This window comes from Natator depressus, chromosome 3 (genome assembly GCF_965152275.1).
Source record: "Natator depressus isolate rNatDep1 chromosome 3, rNatDep2.hap1, whole genome shotgun sequence".
Lineage (NCBI taxonomy): Eukaryota > Metazoa > Chordata > Testudines > Cheloniidae > Natator > Natator depressus.
This window is the reverse complement of record NC_134236.1, coordinates 38577285-38596376: the sequence shown is the minus strand read 5'-3', so window position 1 is coordinate 38596376 and position 19092 is coordinate 38577285. Positions and strand designations below refer to the sequence as shown.

General features: G+C 44.3%; 2 protein-coding genes across 2 annotated transcripts in view; one reads left to right on the top strand and one right to left on the bottom strand.

The window, feature by feature from the left end:
* The window catches only part of PXDN (peroxidasin), a 145504-nt gene that overhangs the window by 104696 nt on the left and 21716 nt on the right, over positions 1–19092 (bottom strand). The window lies entirely within an intron of this gene.
* LOC141983797 (uncharacterized) lies at positions 11558–13312 on the top strand. The gene is made up of 2 exons (XM_074946802.1): positions 11558–12197; positions 12777–13312. Exons 1-2 carry the CDS (start codon positions 11615–11617, stop codon positions 13310–13312), a joined length of 1119 nt encoding a protein of 372 aa, XP_074802903.1. The 5' UTR covers positions 11558–11614.

The window sequence follows — 19092 nt, the reverse complement described above, 5'->3', positions numbered from 1 at the left end:
CTTCTCCACACGTGTTTACCAGTCCAGGTATGTATAATCCCCCCAGTGATTTTAGTTCATTCATGGTAGGTGACTCCCCCCAGCCAAGTCACTGCATTTCTTGTCTTATTCAAGATAGAACCTAACTCATTCACACCCAGTGGGTATCCACATAAAGGGAGAGTGAAAACTGAGTTTGCATTTTTTTATACAAATATATCAGAAGTTTCTCAGTTATCCATACATTTTTGGTGAAACATACCCCCAAAAAAAGACAAAAAAAATCAGTCTGAGACAGACACTTGGCATGGAAAATTTCAGCCCAAATAGTTGAGGTTTGACCAAGATATAAGCAACCGAAAACAGGGTTTTACAATGGAAGATATCAGGCAACCTTAACATAGGCATCACTATCAGATCTATATAAAGGTATCATAAAGTTGTTTTCCCAATACTGAGAAGTTGCATCCATTTAAGTAATGCTTCACTTCCAAGTGGCTCTGAAATTCTACCACAGTCTTCCATCAACAATATTTAGCCTGTAAATGCAAAATCTTTATTTGCAGAATCTTCTCTAAAAGTAGTTGTACCAAGTATTGTAGCCATTACAAAAACCCCCACTGAAAGCATGTAAGCATAGAGGCGATAACCATTGCCAAGTACAGAGGCCACTCACGACAATCTAAACCCTAGGCAAAACTTCAGTGTGCCGCTCCCAACCCCATTCTCATAGGCCTATGGTGGCAGATTTGGCCCAGGTGCCCCGTCATGTGAGAGAGGTGACCGGGCCAAATTTGAGTGTGTGGCATTGCAACCAGACGCCCTGGGTCACAATACCACTCATGTGACAGAGGGGTGGTCCGGCCAAATCTGCCACTTTAGGTAGCTGCCTAGATCCCTTTAGCTAGAGTGACCATTCTCCAAAGATAATCTCCTGCTAGGAGGCCCTTTGGCTTTTCCAATTGTGTTTGCCCACCGAATAACAACAAAACACACTAGAAGTGGACACCTCTGTTCATGTCTTTGACTGAGACAGCAAGGGAGCGGGTGTAGGTTTCAGAAACTACCTTTCAGCACCTCTCCTAGAGGTTAGTTTTCTTTTCTTTGAGAGTAGTCTGCATGAAGTTATCCAATAGGAATCTTAACAACACAAGAATTATTAAAAACGGAGAGAAAATGTAATTAACAGACAGGAAACAGTTTACTCAACTTTTCTAGACTTACACTTCTCATAAGCAAAAGTAGATAAGCCATCCTCAGCTCAGTTACAGAGTGAAGGAAAGTGAAGAGCTTACCTCCCTTGAAAGCTACCGCTGATTCTTTGGCCAAAACGGTCATCAGCATTGCTGGCTACTTAGATAGCAGCTCTTCCTATATTCAAAGATCTCTCTTATCAACACCTTGCAGCTGGGTCAGTTTGAATCTCCTAACATGCCCCTCATGATGTAAGGCAGCATGACCTAATATACCCCTGTATTCACACCCTACACACTATTGTAATAATCTTTGTACAAAATATGCTTTGTGAGGAATCATTTGAAAGCTAATAACTCACTGGTCAATAATAGTGAAATGTACGTAGCAACATTATGTGTAAAGTTATGAAATTTCCCATGTATGATGTTAAAGGCACATGTTCAAACTCACATACCCCCCAGTTAGGTAGAACTGATCAAGAAGGCCTGTCTTAAAGAAAGGGATATATGTTTACCTGTATGTAGTAATCAAGGCTGCCAGAAACCAGAGTGTGGCCCAAAGATTTTAAGGGCAGAAGGAAACATCATGATCATCTAATCTGACCTCCTGCACATTGCAGGCCATAGAACCTCACCCACCCTTTCCAGTAATAGACCCCTAACCTCTGACTGCGTTACAGAAGCCCTCAAATCATGATTTAAAGACTTTAAGTTACAGAAAATCCACCATTTACACCCGTATAAACCTACAAGTGACCCATGCCCCATGCTGGAGAGGGGTCTCTGCCAATCTGACCCAGGGGAAAATTCCTTCCCGACCCCAAATATGGAGCTCAGTTAGACCCTGAGTCTGTGGGCAAGACCCAACAGGCAAAAGAATTCTCCGTACTAACTTAGAGTCCTCCCCATCTGGTGTTCCATCTCCAGATATTGGAGATACTTGCTGCCAGCAGTCATAGATCAGCTACATGCCATTGTTGGCAGTCTCATCATACCATCCCCTCCATAAACTTATCAAGCTCAGGCTTGAAGCCATTCAGGTTCCTCCCCCACGCTCTCCCCCCCCCCCCCCAAACCCCCGCCCGGAAGGCTGTTCCAGAACTTTACTCCTCCGATGGTTAGAAATCTTCACTTAATTTCAAACCTAAACTTGTTGATGGCCAGTTTATAGCCATTTGTTCTTGTGTCCACAATGGTGCTTAACTTAAATAACTCCTCTCACTATCTGGTATGTATCCCTCTGATGTACTGTATTTATAGAGAGCAATCCTATCTCCCCTCAGCTTCTTCTGATTAGGCTAAGCAAGCCAAGCTAGTTGAGTCTCCTCCATAGGTTTTCCATTCCTCGGATCATTAGGAGCCCTTCTCTGCACCTGTTCCAGTTTGGATTCATCTTTCTTAAACATGGAAGACAAGAATTGCATACAGTATTCCAGTTGAGGTCTCACCAGTGCCATGTATTTTAGTATAAATCTATATCTGAGTGATAAAAGTTCCCAAATAAAAGAAAACCCATCAATTCGAGTGGGAAAAAAGTAAATAAATATTATGCATCTTATATTTGTAAATCAATGACTGAAATTCTACTTCCATTTTCATCTTTTTATGATATTTTAAAATATTAACATTAAAAAAAAAACAGCAGCATGTATTGGACAGCAAAATAGCAAAGCTGCGCTCTAGTTACTTTTGTTCTTGTAAATTTCTCTTCTTGGAAAAAGGAAGCCCATCAGTCACTGTTTAGGCTTGAGTCTTTTTTAAGGGCAACACTGTGGAAATACAATTTTAAAATATAAAAACTTTGAATAATATTTTTCCTGGCCAAATTAAGTGCAAATCTCTAAGTGTATATTAGAAAGCATTGTGCAGATATTGCCAACAAATGTGATCTAATACTCCAGTGGTTGCTGTTCAGCCCTTGAAGTTCTAGAATGTACAATGTATCCCAATGCTCAAGCTATCACTGACTACGTAAAATTATGCAACTACAAGTTAAGAGGGAACGCTACCGTGATGGGGCAAATTACAGTCCATAAAATTATTAGCATGCTTCCAGGGAAAGGAAGGCTTCCTACTGATATTTATCATCTTAAGAAGAAAATGTGTGCCTATTGTGAAGCCTCCAAGAGCATTTACAATTTATATACAGCATCAGCTACTGTTGCAATATGTTGACTCTAATAATCAGCAGTTTCTATACCTAATGATTAGCACAGTGGTTCTCAACCAGGGGTATGCGTACTCCTGGGGTACGCAGAGGTCTTCCAGGGTTACATCAACCCAGCTAGATATTTGCCTAGTTTTACAACACGCTACATAAAAACCACTAGCGAAGTCAGTACAAACTAACATTTCAGACAGACAATGACTTGTTTATACTCCTCTATATATCATACACTGAAATGTAAGTACAATATTTATATTCCAATTTATTTATTTTATAATTATATGGTAAAAAATGAGAAGGTACGCAATTTTTCAGTAATAGCGGGCTGTGACACTTTTGTATTTTTATGTCTGATTTTGTAAGAAAGTAGTTTGTAAATGAGGTGAAACGTGGGGACACACAAGACTAATCAGACTCCTGAAAAGAGTACAGCAGTCTGGAAAGGTTCAGAGCCACTGGATTAGCAGACAAGCGCATCTAAACAAAACCATAAGAACTAATCACCTGGAGGCAAAAGCTATGTAAAGAGATATACATTGCCTCCTGATCAACAGACTTGGATTCTATCACAAAGGGAGAGTGAATTCAGGACCTGAGAACATGCCATACAACCATACAACCACTCTCCCTCTGCCCTGAAGTTCAAAATCTCCTGTCAGCAGAAATGCTTCTACAGATCTCCTATTCCAGAATGGCAAGGCAGCATTGCCTGGCTATACCGAAAGAAGGACTGGAGACACTTGATATGGATTTAATCAGGCTGCAACTTTATTATTAGATGTCTTGGACTACCTGGCAGATAAAAGTGTACAGTGCAGACAAATGCATGTTCATTCAAATAACTACCCTGGGTTTCCACCAGCCCCATTTCATTTTCCATCCAGGTCCCCCAGTCAGCCCATGGCTTGGACCTTACCATCCACCTCCCTCCCCCCTCGTAGGAAGGTTAAGGTGGACCATAAGAAAGGGGGAGTTGGCTCTCTGCCATACCAATCAGAGGAGCCCCAAACCCCCAGCCCTGTTTCATTAACCAGCATCTTCTTTTAAGTCCCTTACCAGGCCACTTATCTGGTCACTGGATGCCTTCCCTATGGAGTACCTGCACTGGACATCTGCCCCACACTTGCAAAATAAATGGCAACAGGTAGCCTAACCACTTTTCTCCTCCCATAATAGGTCCTCCTTGACACCCACTGTGGAGAAGGCAAAAAAAAAAACCCACTCTACCAAAGCCACTATGGTGGTGAGAGAAAAATTCCTTCCCAGCCCCCCTACAAAGGAGCAACTAGTGCAATGCCCACAGCAGGACCTAACCCAACCTGATATTCGCACCTCAGGTGTGGGTGCTGCCTTGCCTGCCGCATAGAGAAAGGGCTTCCAGCTCCCAGGAGTACACCTTTTAAAGCCTTCAGCCCTCACATTCCCAGGGTGTGTGTCAGCCCCTGTCCTGTCTCCTGCCCCCCACCCCCCGGCCATCCCTTCCACTTCAGGTGCAGTGCGGTGATTATTCGGAGTCACCAGATGACATTGCTAGTTCCGTTTATTTGAATGCAAAGGAGATGGCCCTTGGAGAGAAACATAACAAACCCAAGGCCGCATACACATACAGATTCCAGTCATAGAAGGCATGGAGCCTGGGACCTCCTATTTGGAGCCAGGGCTCTACTATTTGAGCAAAAGAATTCTTTTACATGTAAGAAAGTAGCAGATTATATAATCTCATTCCATAAGGGAGGGAAACATAGAGGCTCAGGACTTTACTGAAAGATTAAATTAAAAACTAAAAGATTAAATAAAGAAATAAAGCCTTGTTTAAGGCACAGAAATTACATCACATTGGTGATATATTCCCCACCCACAACCCCACAATATTGTGCTACACAGTAAATTCCCCAGGTACCAAATGACTGAATTTAAAAACCAAACAACTGTTAAGAAGGCTCATGTTAAAGATATTTTGTTTCATCTTTCACTTCAATAGCAGTAATCTCTATTAGTGAAGAGACTTTTCTAGTCAGAACAAAACATGCTCCTTGTACTCAAGCAGTGATATTATTCAATTTAACTAAAATAATTTAATTTTGTAATCAGGAAATTGCTTTTAAAAATATTTACATTTAACATTCTTTTGATGTAAGAGGTTTTTGTTTGTATGTTTTTTGTGATTTTTGAAAACCAGGTCTGCTTTCCAGTAATTGGAAAACACATCGTCTAGCAGATGTGTATACAAGGGAGGAAATTAAGGCTTGGAACTTCATTATTTAAGTACAACAGAGTGCTCTTGGTTTATTTTAATAATTGTGTTTTACTTTAACTAGAGTAATCCAAATATTCTTTTGCAGGGTATTGCATGTGCTTGGTTTTTAAATACTCTCTTGATTAACCAAACTAAGATAAAAGAATAAATAATGTTAATATGATTACTAGAAGGTAGTGCTCATAGTGAAATGTAGAAGCTGGTTCAATGGGGGCCAGGGAGACCATGCAGAATTTGAACTTCTTGAGATATTTGTTGAGGTTCCACGGGTCGAGGATGGGACCAAGGGACCTTCTCTATGGCTCCCACCTTCAGTAGGCTTTGTACCTCCTCAACGAGCAGATGCTGGTGAGAAGGGTCCCTGAAGAGGAACGGGGAGGAAGGGAGGTATAGAAATAAACTGGATGGTATATCCCCTTGCTACTGTGTTGAGGACCCACTGGTCCAATGTTATAGAGGCTCAGGCAGGGAGGAAGGGGGACAAACGGCTGGAAAATAACAGGGGTGCTGGATCCAGGACACAGGCTGGAAGGTCGCCCTCGAGCACACCCTCAGAATGCCTGCTCATTACCTAGTTGGTTGTGAGTAGCGTTCGAGTGAGCTGAGGGAGCCGGCTGATGGCCCTGCCACTGCTTATAGCCCTTGGCCTTCTTGCAGAAGGGCTCTGATCGAGGTTGGCTCCCGAATCTGTGGGACTATTGCGGCTTAAACTGCTTCCTCACAGGCCCCGGCATGTAAAGTCCCAGGTTGTAAGAAGGAACTGAGGGGGGAAGAGCCAGCGGCGCCCCTATACCGGTGCATACGCATGGCACTCCAGAGGACGCTAGAGCCGGTCCCCTACGGATACCACTGAGGGAAAAACTTCCAGCACCAGTGTACCTGGCGAGCACATACACCTACAATAGAATGGTCATGAGCAAGCACTCGAAGAAGAACCTGATTGTTATGGTAAGTCTGATGCAAATTGCTAAAGTAATCAAAAAGAAAAGGAAAATCAGAGCATAGTATCATAGAATCATAGGGTTAGAAGGGGCTGCAAGGGTCATCTAGTGCAGTGGCTCTCAACCTTTCCAGACTACTGTACCCTTTCAGGAGTTTGATTTGTCTTGAGTATCCCCAAGTTCCACCTCACTTAAAAACTACTTGCTTACAAAATTAGACATAAACATACAAAAGTATCACAGCGCACTATTACTGAAAAAGTCTTACTTTCTCATTTTTACCATATAATGATAAAATAAATTGAAATATAAATATTGTACTTACATTTCATTATATAGTACGGGCGTGGCCAACCTGTGGCTCCAGAGCTACATGCGGCTCTTCAGAAGTTAATATGCGGCTCCTTGTATAGGCACCGACTCCGGAGCTGGAGCTACAGGCGCCAACTTTCCAACGTGCCGGGGAGTGCTCACTGCTCAACCCCTGGCTCTGCCACAGGCCTTGCCCCCACTTCACCCCTTTCTGCCCCCTCCCCTGAGCTTGCCATGCCCTCGCTCCTCCCCGCCTCTCCCCACCCCCCCCGAGCTTCCTGCACGCCATGAAACAGCTGATCAGGAGGTGCGGGGAGAGATGGAGAGGCACTGATCAGCAGAGCTGCCGGTGGGCAGGAGGCGCTAGGAGCAGGGTGGGCACGGACTGATGGGGGGCTGCTGACATATTATTGTGGCTCTTTGGCAATGTACATTGGTAAATTCTGGCTCCTTCTCAGGCTCAGGTTGGCCACCCCGATATAGTATATAGAACAGTATAAACCAGTCATTGTCTGACATTTTAATTTGTACTGACTTCAGTAGTGGTTTTTATGCAGCCTGTTGTAAAACTAGGCAAATATCTAGATGAGTTTATGTAGCCCCTGGAAGACCTGAGCGTACCCCCAGGGGTACATGTACCCCAGGTTGAGAACCACTGATTTAGTCTTACCTCCTGCCAAGATGCAGGATTTGTATTAAATGTGTATTGAATATTGCTTGGCGCATATTCATTATATATTCCACTGGCCAAACCCTGGCCCCACAAAATATCCCAAGTAAACCACCTACACAGGGGAGTTCTATGGGACCTGGGCTGTGGACGACAGACCAAATCTTTCCCACACAGGCAACAGAGCCACACTGGACATGTTTGTGTTTAGCTGGCAGATCCACACAGTTGTGGATCCTGGTTCCCTAATTTTCCACTAGACAGATCCACAATTCCCTTATCTGATACAGTAGAAAGAGCTCCTCCTCCCCACATCACATAGTCCCCCAGCATCATGGCTTCACTGTACCAGTTCTTTTGTCTATTAGGTAGGCCCTGCTTGCCTCCTGAATGTTCAGATTGGTGAATGGTGGGAGGGAAGCTATGTACAGCCAAGCAAGGAAAATCCTCTGAAAGGAGTTCTCAGATCAACAAAAACAACAACAAAAAACTTCAGTATCAGAAATTTGGATACTCTAACTCACATGAATAAAAGATGCCTTACACCATGCTGATTTATTGACAGATAATGAAATATCTTTACTATGACACGTGTCTCATATATGGGGACATTTTTTGCAAGGAATCAGTACATCACCAAAAATCTTTATGGTGATAAACATATGATATTTATAATGAAACAAGTTCTGTATGTTCCTATGCAAAAGTAATGTACAGGATCAGGAAAGATGTTATTATACATAGTGTTCATCAGTTAATGAATAGCACACTTTAAACTGCGTGCAGTTGTTCTTCAAATGAATTCTTTCAAACAAAACATAGAAAGGGGAAGGCCAGCTGAAAGCTACTCCAAACTATTGAAATCAAAAGCCTCAGCTTCCTGGCTAATGATGGAAACAACAGCTTTAAACATCCTTGCGATAACTAACACCAACCACACAGTGAAAGAATGAAAACAAAAACAAACATATTATAACCAGTGGAGTCATTTGCTAGGTACAATATTTAGTAAAGAGCTTTATAACATAGAACATGGGGAAACAGTTTCTAGCAATAACAGCTGGAATGCACTAACATACTTTCCATATAATGATATCTTCAGAATCTTGAAACTGAGTAAATCAGGGAGCTTATGTTTACATTGGACATCCTCTTTGTTCTTGCAGTAAAAACTGCCTAAGGGTGAACTTATCTTTATGCATATGCCAAGATTTAGACATAATGTGTAATCTCTCTTTTGTTTGTGCTTTAGTCCTTCTCCTGGAGGGTCAACACAAAATTGTTTGTTATAAATTCTAGCCTCCTTTCAGCTGACAAAGCAAATTTTATAATAATGCATTTAGCTATTTTACTGTTTCAGAGCATACTGAGGAGACAGGAAGTTGAGAGTTTTCCAATAAAGGATTTCACTTAAATAGAAATCCTGTGTTTTGTGACGTGAAAGACCCTCAATTCCACATCACCAAAACTTCACAGGCTACCTATGATTGCTCAACAGTCCCCTACATCACAACAGTTCTTCCAGCCAGACTGGAAATACATTGTTCGTTTGCTTTATAATACTGGAATGCAATCAGTAAAACTCATTGAACATCTGACAAATGCAAACTTTATAAACACTTATAGAAGTTGTTCTGAAGCAATAATTGCACGAATTCTTTCAGTGTACTGTCTAAAATGTGGCAGACTACAAATTACAATAAAAAAAGATGTGTCATGACAACACTACATACGTACAAATTAATAAAAGCAAGGAAATTACTAAATTCCACAGGAAAGGGGAGTTAGGCAGCATTGCCAGATTGTCTCAATAAAAAATTGGTCATCTACAGAGGATGCAGTGAGGTTGCTTGCATCAGAGGTAATATTGGTAAAATGACATTAACTCACTTAGGGTTAGCAGTACAGAAGTTATATTATCCCATTGAAAACAGCCAACTACAGTACATTCAAAGTGAGATGCTGCTTTTTTCCATCCAAAAAAAATATTTATATATCTTTTACTGAAGAAAAAAATGTTAATTTGGATGCACAAACACCAGACTTGTACAATGTACCAGTGTTTCTAACATGACATTTTGACACCAGTAGTGACTTTTCATTGTGAAGTTTCATCAAAATGAGGGAAAATCTGCAACATTTATCAGTGAAAAAGAATGAAGGCTAAGATTTTTAAAGGCGCCTATAGGAGTTAGGCACCTGATCATTTAAATCTTTTCAGCTCCTTTGAGAGAAAGGATGGACCAGTGTTTCAGGTGCTATCTTTAGATACAGGAGACCTAGGTTCAATTACCCATTCCACCACATGTCACTTGTGACCTTGGGCAAGTCATTTAGTTGCCCCGAGTGCAAATAAATATATTAGTACTTGGTACCTTACAGGGGTGTTGTTACCATAAATACATTAAACATTGTAAGGCAATCAGATACTACATATAGTAATGGAGACCAAGATCTCAGATAAATAGTTTTGAAAGTTCCAGCCAAAATCTTTACTTAAACACCTGTTTAAAGATGAAATCTTTCCTCCATATGTAGATATAAATATTATAATATGGTAAAACAATCTTCATTGCTTTAATTTGGCAAGTTGAATGGAGAAAACATGGTCTTTGATTCTATTTGAATAGGTAGGGATAATGATATTCCTCAAAACTGTTTTCACAGGATGGATTTTAATCAAATTAGAAGTGGGCCTTTCACTCATCATTGTACTTTCTTGCACCAAAACTTGTATGACAGCAGAGGTCTGAAAAAAAGTTGGATGTGAAATGTAATGAATGTATCCTCCCATCAGCATGTAATGGCACTTATGAAATTCCAGTTAGCAATAATTGGTGATGCCTCCAACTCATCAAATGTAGTTGGTCCTAATTGGTTATATTTCTTTGTCAAAAAAAATAGTAAAAATCTCTAGAAAACTTTTTTTTCCCCTTTAAAGAGAGAGGGATGTAAGTTAATGGCCTATATTTACAGAAATTCTACAGATAAAGATCAGTGATTAAACAATTTTTTTCTTGATTAAATATTTTGGTAATTCATTCCAGTTTCCTAGGAGTACTTCAGAACAATGGCTATTACTCTCAAAATTCTCACAAATAGATCACTCTGCCATTGGTACAGCATTTTTTTTTTTTAAGGAAAGAGTAAATATTTTTCTAATAGCTAAAGACCAATTATCAGCAACAGAAAATCCTCTAACATAAATGCCAAGCCACTATGTTTCTCAATGCAGAACAAAAGATCTGCAAATGCCAACAAGACTACATTGCTTATGTCTACTTTATTCTTATTTATTCAGGGTCATTGCAGCAGGAAATGAAAAACAACCATCAGCACAGCAAAAACATTCAAACAGAACAAAGCATGAAAATTGCACAAAAGAGGTTATATAATCAAGTCAATGCAGTAACTGGAAGATGTCAATGGCACATTAATGCTGTTTTAATGACTGCCCCGTTAAAAAAAAAAAGTGACACTTTTATGTGACACATTGAAAAAACAAGATAAGTTTGTCACTCTTTTAAAATGAATTCTCAATAATATTAGCTACTTATAATATCCCTCTGTGTGATTTATATACGTAGAGAACATGAAACAATGAGTGTTACCATACACACTGTAACGAGAGCGATCACTTAAGGTGAGCTATTAACAGCCGGAGAGAGGGGGGAACAGGACCTATTGTAGTGATAATCAAGGTGGGCCATTGCCAGCAGTTGACAAGAACGTCTGAGCCCTGGTCTACACTAGGACTTTAGGTCGAATTTAGCAGCATTAAATCGATGTAAACCTGCACCCGTCCACACGATGAAGCCCTTTATTTCGACTTAAAGGGCTCTTAAAATCGATTTCCTTACTCTACCCCTGACAAGTGGATTAGCGCTTAAATCGGCCTTGCCGGGTCGTATTTGGGGTACTGTGGACACAATTCGACGGTATTGGCCTCCGGGAGCTATCGCAGAGTGCTCCATTTTGACCGCTCTGGACAGCACTCTCAACTCAGATGCACTGGCCAGGTAGACAGGAAAAGAACCGCAAACTTTTGAATCTCATTTCCTGTTTGGCCAGCGTGGCAAGCTGCAGGTGACCATGCAGAGCTCATCAGCAGAGGTGACCATGATGGAGTCTCAGAATCGCAAAAGAGCTCCAGCATGGACCGAACGGGAGGTACGGGATCTGATCGCTGTATGGGGAGAGGAATCCGTGCTATCAGAACTCCGTTCCAGTTTTCAAAATGCCAAAACCTTTGTCAAGATCTCCCAGGGCATGAAGGACAGAGGCCATAACAGGGACCCGAAGCAGTGCCGCGTGAAACTGAAGGAGCTGAGGCAAGCCTACCAGAAAACCAGAGAGGCGAACGGCCGCTCCGGGTCAGAGCCCCAAACATGCCGCTTCTATGATGAGCTGCATGCCATTTTAGGGGGTTCAGCCACCACTACCCCAGCCGTGTTGTTTGACTCCTTCAATGGAGATGGAGGCAATACGGAAGCAGGTTTTGGGGACGAAGAAGATGATGATGAGGAGGAGGTTGTAGATAGCTCACAGCAAGCAAGCGGAGAAACCGGTTTTCCCGACAGCCAGGAACTGTTTCTCACCCTGGACCTGGAGCCAGTACCCCCTGAACCCACCCAAGGCTGCCTCCTGGACCCAGCAGGCGGAGAAGGGACCTCCGGTGAGTGTACCTTTTAAAATACTATACATGGTTTAAAAGCAAGCATGTGAAAGGATTACTTTGCCCTGGCATTCGCGGCTCTCCTGGATATACTCCCAAAGCCTTTGCAAAAGGTTTCTGGGGAGGGCAGACTTATTGCGTCCTTCATGGTAGGACACTATACCACTCCAGGCCAGTAACACGTACTCGGGAATCACTGTACAACAAAGCATTGCAGTGTATGTTTGCTGGCGTTCAAGCAACATCCGTTCGTGTGTTATCCTCAGGAGAGTGAGATATAATCCATGGACACCTGGTTGAAATAGGGTGCTTTTCTTCAGGGGACACTCAGAGGAGCCCATTCCTGCTGGGCTGTTTGCCTGCGGCTGAACAGAAATGTTCCCCGCTGTTAGCCACAGGGAGGGGGGAGGGTTGAGGGGGTAGCCACGCGGTGGGGGGAGGCAAAATGCGACCTTGTAACGAAAGCACATGTGCTATGTATGTAATGTTAACAGCAAGGTTTACCCTGAAAGAGTGTAGCCAGTGTTTTATAAAATGTGTCTTTTTAAATACCGCTGTCCCTTTTCTTTTCTCCACCAGCTGCATGTGTTTCAATGATCACAGGATCTTCTCCTTCCCAGAGGCTAGTGAAGATTAGAAAGAAAAAAAAACGCACTCGAGATGAAATGTTCTCCGAGCTCATGCTGTCCTCCCACACTGACAGAGCACAGACGAATGCGTGGAGGCAAATAATGTCAGACTGCAGGAAAGCACAAAATGACCAGGAGGAGAGGTGGCGGGCTGAAGAGAGTAAGTGGCGGGCTGAAGAGAGGGCTGAAGCTCGAATGTGGCGACAGCGTGATGAGAGGAGGCAGGATTCAATGCTGAGGCTGCTGGAGGACCAAACCAGTATGCTCCAGTGTATGGTTGAGCTGCAGCAAAGGCAGCTGGAGCACAGACTGCCACTACAGCCCCTGTGTAACCAACCGCCCTCCTCCCCAAGTTCCATAGCCTCCACACCCAGACGCCCAAGAACGCGGTGGGGTGGCCACCAGCCAACCAGCCACTCCACCACAGAGGATTGCCCAAAAAAAGAAGGCTGTCATTCAATAAATTTTAAAGTTGTAAACTTTTAAAGTGCTGTGTGGCATTTTCCTTCCCTCCTCCACCACCCCTCCTGGGCTACCTTGGTAGTCATCCCCCTATTTGTGTGATGAATGAATAAAGAATGCATGAATGTGAAGCAACAATGACTTTATTGCCTCTGCAAGAGGTGATCAAAGGGAGGAGGGGAGAGTGGTTAGCTTACAAGGAAGTAGAGTGAACCAAGGGGCGGGGGGTTTCATCAAGGAGAAACAAACAGAACTTTCACACCGTAGCCTGGCCAGTCATGAAACTGGTTTTCAAAGCCTCTCTGATGCGTACCGCACCCTCCTGTGCTCTTCTAACCGCCCTGGTGTCTGGCTGCGCATAACCAGCAGCCAGGCGATTTGCCTCAACCTCCCACCGCGCCATAAACGTCTCCCCCTTACTCTCACAGATATTGTGGAGCACACAGCAAGCAGTAATAACAGTGGGAATATTGGTTTCGCTGAGGTCTAACCGAGTCAGTAAACTGCGCCAGCGCGCCTTTAAACGTCCAAATGCACATTCTACCACCATTCTGCACTTGCTCAGCCTGTAGTTGAACAGCTCCTGACTGCTGTCCAGGCTGCCTGTGTACGGCTTCATGAGCCATGGCATTAAGGGGTAGGCTGGGTCCCCAAGGATACATATAGGCATTTCAACATCACCAACAGTTATTTTCTGGTCTGGGAATAAAGTCCCTTCTTGAAGCTTTTGAAACAGACCAGAGTTCCTGAAGATGCGAGCGTCATGTACCTTTCCCGGCCATCCCACGTTGATGTTGGTGAAACGTCCCTTCTGATCCACCAGAGCTTGCAGCACTATTGAAAAGTACCCCTTGCGGTTTATGTACTCGCCGGCTTGGTGCTCCGGTGCCAAGATAGGGATATGGGTTCCGTCTATGGCCCCACCACAGTTAGGGAATCCCATTGCAGCAAAGCCATCCACTATGACCTGCACATTTCCCAAGGTCACTACCCTTGATATCAGCAGATCTTTGATTGCGTGGGCTACTTGCATCACAGCAGCCCCCACAGTAGATTTGCCCACTCCAAATTGATTCCCAACTGACCGGTAGCTGTCTGGCGTTGCAAGCTTCCACAGGGCTATCGCCACTCGCTTCTCAACTGTGAGGGCTGCTCTCATCTTGGTATTCATGCGCTTCAGGGCAGGGGAAAGCAAGTCACAAAGTTCCATGAAAGTGCCCTTACGCATGCGAAAGTTTCGCAGCCACTGGGAATCGTCCCAGACCTGCAACACTATGCGGTCCCACCAGTCTGTGCTTGTTTCCCGAGCCCAGAATCGGCGTTCCACAGCATGAACCTGCCCCATTAGCACCATTATGCATGCATTGGCAGGGCCCATGCTTTCAGAGAAATCTGTGTCCATGTCCTGATCACTCACGTGACCGCGCTGACGTCGCCTCCTCGCCCGGTAGCGCTTTGCCAGGTTCTGGTGCTGCATATACTGCTGGATAATGCGTGTGGTGTTTAATGTGCTCCTAATTGCCAAAGTGAGCTGAGCGGACTCCATGCTTGCCTTGGTATGGCGTCCGCACAGAAAAAAGGCGCGGAATGATTGTCTGCCGTTGCTCTGACAGAGGGAGGGGCGACTGACGACACGGCTTACAGGGTTGGCTTCAGGAGGCTAAAATCCACAAAGGGGGTGGCTTTACATCAAGGAGTAGTTCAGGCAGGACTTCACGGAGGGTTCCAATAAGAAATGGTGCACCTAAGTTATTGTTCTTATTGGAACAAGGAGGTTAGCCTGGCCTCTGATTGATACATGGCTAGATCTACCTCGCAGCACCTTCTCTGTGAGTGACTGCAGTGTGACCTAGAGGAATGAGTCCCCTAGACAGGGGAGGAGGCAAATGAGTACAAAACAAATCTGGTCTATTTCTTGTTTTGATCCACTCCATCTATCTTTTACATCTTTGGCTGGCAGCAGACGGTGCAGAAGGACTGCAAGCCATCCACATCTCATGGCTGCTCGGCAGAAGATGGCACAGTACGATTGCTAGCCATCGTCATCTCTTGCCTGCCCGGCAGAAGATGGTACAATACGACTGCTAGCAATCCGTATTGCCTGCCTGCTCACCATTAGACGGTTCAATACGACTGACTGCAGGACTAAAGAGAATGACCTGGTCAAGTCACCAAAAATTTAGTCCCTGCGCCCATGTCTGCCCAGGCGCTCCCAGCCGACGTGGCCAGGAGCACCTCGGACATGACGAGGACGGCTACCAGTCATACTGCACCGTCTGCTGCCAGAAGGCAATGGGTTGCTGCTACTGTGTAGCAATGCCGTACCGCGTCTGCCAGCACCCAGGAGACATACGGTGACGGTTACCTGAGCGGGCTCCATGCTTGCGGTGGTATGGCGTCCGCACAGGTAACTCAGGAAAAAAGGCGCGAAACAATTGTCTGCCCTTGCCTTCACGGAGGGAGGGAGGGAACGGGGGCCGGACAATATGTACCCAGAACCACCCGCAACAATGTTTTAGCCCAATCAGAGTGCTCCATTGTGACTGCTCTGGACAGCACTCTCAACTCAGATGCACGATTGTTTGCCGTTGCTCTGACGCAGGGAGGCGCGACTGAGGACACGGCTTACAGGGTTGACTTCACGGAGGGTTCCAATAAGAAATGGTGCACCTAAGTTATTGTTCTTATTGGAACAAGGAGGTTAGCCTGGCCTCTGATTGATACATGGCTAGATCTACCTCGCTGCACCTTCTCTGTGAGTGACTGCAGTGTGACCTAGAGGAATGATTCCCCTAGACAGGGGAGGAGGCAAATGAGTACAAAACAAATCTGGTCTATTTCTTGTTTTGATCCACTCCATCTATCTTTTACATCTTTGGCTGGCAGCAGACGGTGCAGAAGGACATATTGCCTGCCTGCTCACCATAAGACGGTTCAATAGGACTGACTGCCGGACTAAAGAGAATGACCTGGTCAAGTCACTAAAAATTTAGTCCCTGCGCCCATGTCTGCCCAGGCGCTCCTGATCGACCTCACACAGGCGACCAGGAGTACCTCGGACATGACGAGGACGGCTACCAGTCGTATTGTACCGTCTGCTGCCACAAGGCAATGGGTTGCTGCTACTGTGTAGCAATGCCGTGCCGCGTCTGCCAGCACCCAGGAGACATACGGTGACGGTTACCTGAGCGGGCTCCATGCTTGCGGTGGTATGGCGTCCGCACAGGTAACTCAGGAAAAAAGGCGCGAAACAATTGTCTGCCCTTGCTTTCACGGAGGGAGGGAGGGAAGGGGGGGACTGACGATATGTACCCAGAACCACCCGCGACAATGTTTCAGCCCCATCAGGCATTGGGATCTCAACCCAGAATTCCAATGGGCAGCGGAGACTGCGGGAACTGTGGGATAGCTACCCACAGTGCAACGCTCCAGAAGTCGACTCTAGCCTCGGTACTGTGGAAGCACTCCGCCGAGTTAATGCACTTAATGCACTTCTGTGGGGACACACACACTCGAATATATAAAACCGATTTCTAAAAAAACGACTTCTATAAATTCGACCTTATTCCGTAGTGTAGACATACCCTGAGGAACAGTGGGGGGGGAGAATAAACATGGGGAAATAGTTTTAGTTTGTATAATGATATATCCACTCCCAGTCTTTATTCAAGCCTAAGTTAATTATATCCAGTTTGCAAACTAATTCCAATTCAGCAGTCTCTCGTTGGAGTCTGTTTTTGAAGTTTTTTTGTTGAAGAATTGCCACTTTTAGGTCTGTAATCGAGTGACCAAAGAGATTGAAGTGTTCTCCAACTGGTTTTTGAATGTTATAATTCTTGACATCTGATTTGTGTCCATTTATTCTTTTACGTAGAGACTGTCCAGTTTGGCCAATGTACATGGCAGAGGGGCACTGCTGGCACATGATGGCATATATCACATTGGTAGATGTGCAGGTGAACAAGCCTCTGATAGTGTGGCTGATGTGATTAGGCCCTATGATGGTGTCCCCTGAATACATATGTGGACACAGTTGGCAACGGGCTTTGTTGCAAGGATCGGTTCCTGAGTTAGTGGTTTTGTTGTGGTGTGTGGTTGCTGGTGAGTATTTGCTTCAGGTTTGGGGGCTGTCTGTAAGCAAAGGACTGGCCTGTCTCCCAAGATCTGTGAGAGTGATGGGTCGTCCTTCAGGATAGGTTGTAGATCTTTGATGATGCGTTGGAGAGGTTTTAGTTGGGGGCTGAAGGTGATGGCTAGTGCCGTTGTATTACTTTCTTTGTTGGGCCTGTCCTGTAGTAGGTAACTTCTGGGTACTCTTCTGGCTCTATCAATCTGTTTCTTCACTTCCGCAGGTGGGTATTGCAGTTGTAAGAATGCTTGATAGAGATCTTGTAGGTATTTGTCTCTGTCTGAGGGGTTGGAGCAAATGCGGTTGTATCGCAGAGCTTGGCTGTAGACAATGGATCGTGTGGTGTGGTCTGGATGAAAGCTGGAGGCATGTAGGTAAGCATAGCGGTCAGTAGGTTTCCGGAATAGGGTGGTGTTTATGTGACCATTGCTTATTAGCACCGTAGTGTCCAGGAAGTGGATCTCTTGTGTGGACTGGTCCAGGCTGAGGTTGATGGTGGGATGGAACTTGTTGAAATCAGGATGGAATTCCTAAAGGGCTTCTTTTCCATGGGTCCAGATGATGAAGATGTAATCAATGTAGCACAAGTGGAGTAGGGGCATTAGGGGACGAGAGCTGAGGAAGCATTGTTCTAAGTCAGCCATAAAAATGTTGGCATACTGAGCAATTCCACCCTGATTTCACAGTTTCCATCCCACCATCAACCTCAGCCTGGACCAGTCCACACAAGAGATCTCCCTCTCCCCCCGCCACTGTTCCTCAGACATTCTTGTCAACTGCTGGAAATGGCCCACCTTGATTATCACTACAAAAGGTCCCATCCCCCCTGCCCTCTCCGGCTGGTAATAGCTCACCTTACCTGATTGCTCTTGTTACAGTGTGTAGGGTAACACCCATTGTTTCATGTTCTCTGTGTGTATAAATCTCCCCACTGTATTTTCCAGAGCATGCATCCGATGAATTGAGCTGTATCTCACGAAAGCTTATGCTCAAATAAATTTGTTAGTCTCTAAGGTGCCACAAGTACTCCTTTTCTTCTTCCACAAATGAATCTATTACCACGAGATGCAAACTCATTTCGTAGCAGTGATCCTTTTTCACAAAATAGCTTATAAAAATTACCAACAGCGCAGCCTTACTCATTTGTACATTTCCTTATTCAAATAGTCTATAATTTGCACAAATACGTGCTGGTTTCTCCACACTCCTTTTATCAGTATCTTTTGCATTTACTGACTGTAAAAATCCACTTAAAATGTTTTTTTCCTGTTGAATATGAAGAGACCAAAGTCATTAATTTCTGCAAAAGTTGATTTTAATAATAAATAAAAAAATAATAGTTTGCTGTTTTCATGAGAAGATAATATTCCAAATGTGAATCAAATGAAAATTGATGCTGTCATCTTATTAGCTACAGTGCTTCTGGTGCTACTGTCTTGCAAGCTTTTCCAATCAGCTGTGCAAGTGAAATTAACAAAGCACAGGTCAATTTCACTGATTGATAACAAAATAGAAAAGTTAGTTAACTGCTGTTATATCCATTTACAGATGCCCAAGACTCTGGGCTAGTCTACCCTGCAACGGTAAAGCTCTGCCGCGGCAGCACTTTAACGTGGCTCGTGTGGTCGCGGTGCAGCGCTGGGGAAGAAGAGCTCTCCCAGCGCTCTAAAAAACC

What these genes read in the sequence shown, in the direction of transcription:
- LOC141983797 (XM_074946802.1), top strand. Translation starts at nt 11,615, where the DNA reads ATGCAGAGCTCATCAGCAGAGGTGACCATGATGGAGTCTCAGAATCGC. An exon ending in AGGCGGAGAAGGGACCTCCG is followed by an intron (nt 12,198 to 12,776) that starts GTGAGTGTACCT and finishes TTTCTCCACCAG; the next exon opens with CTGCATGTGTTTCAATGATC.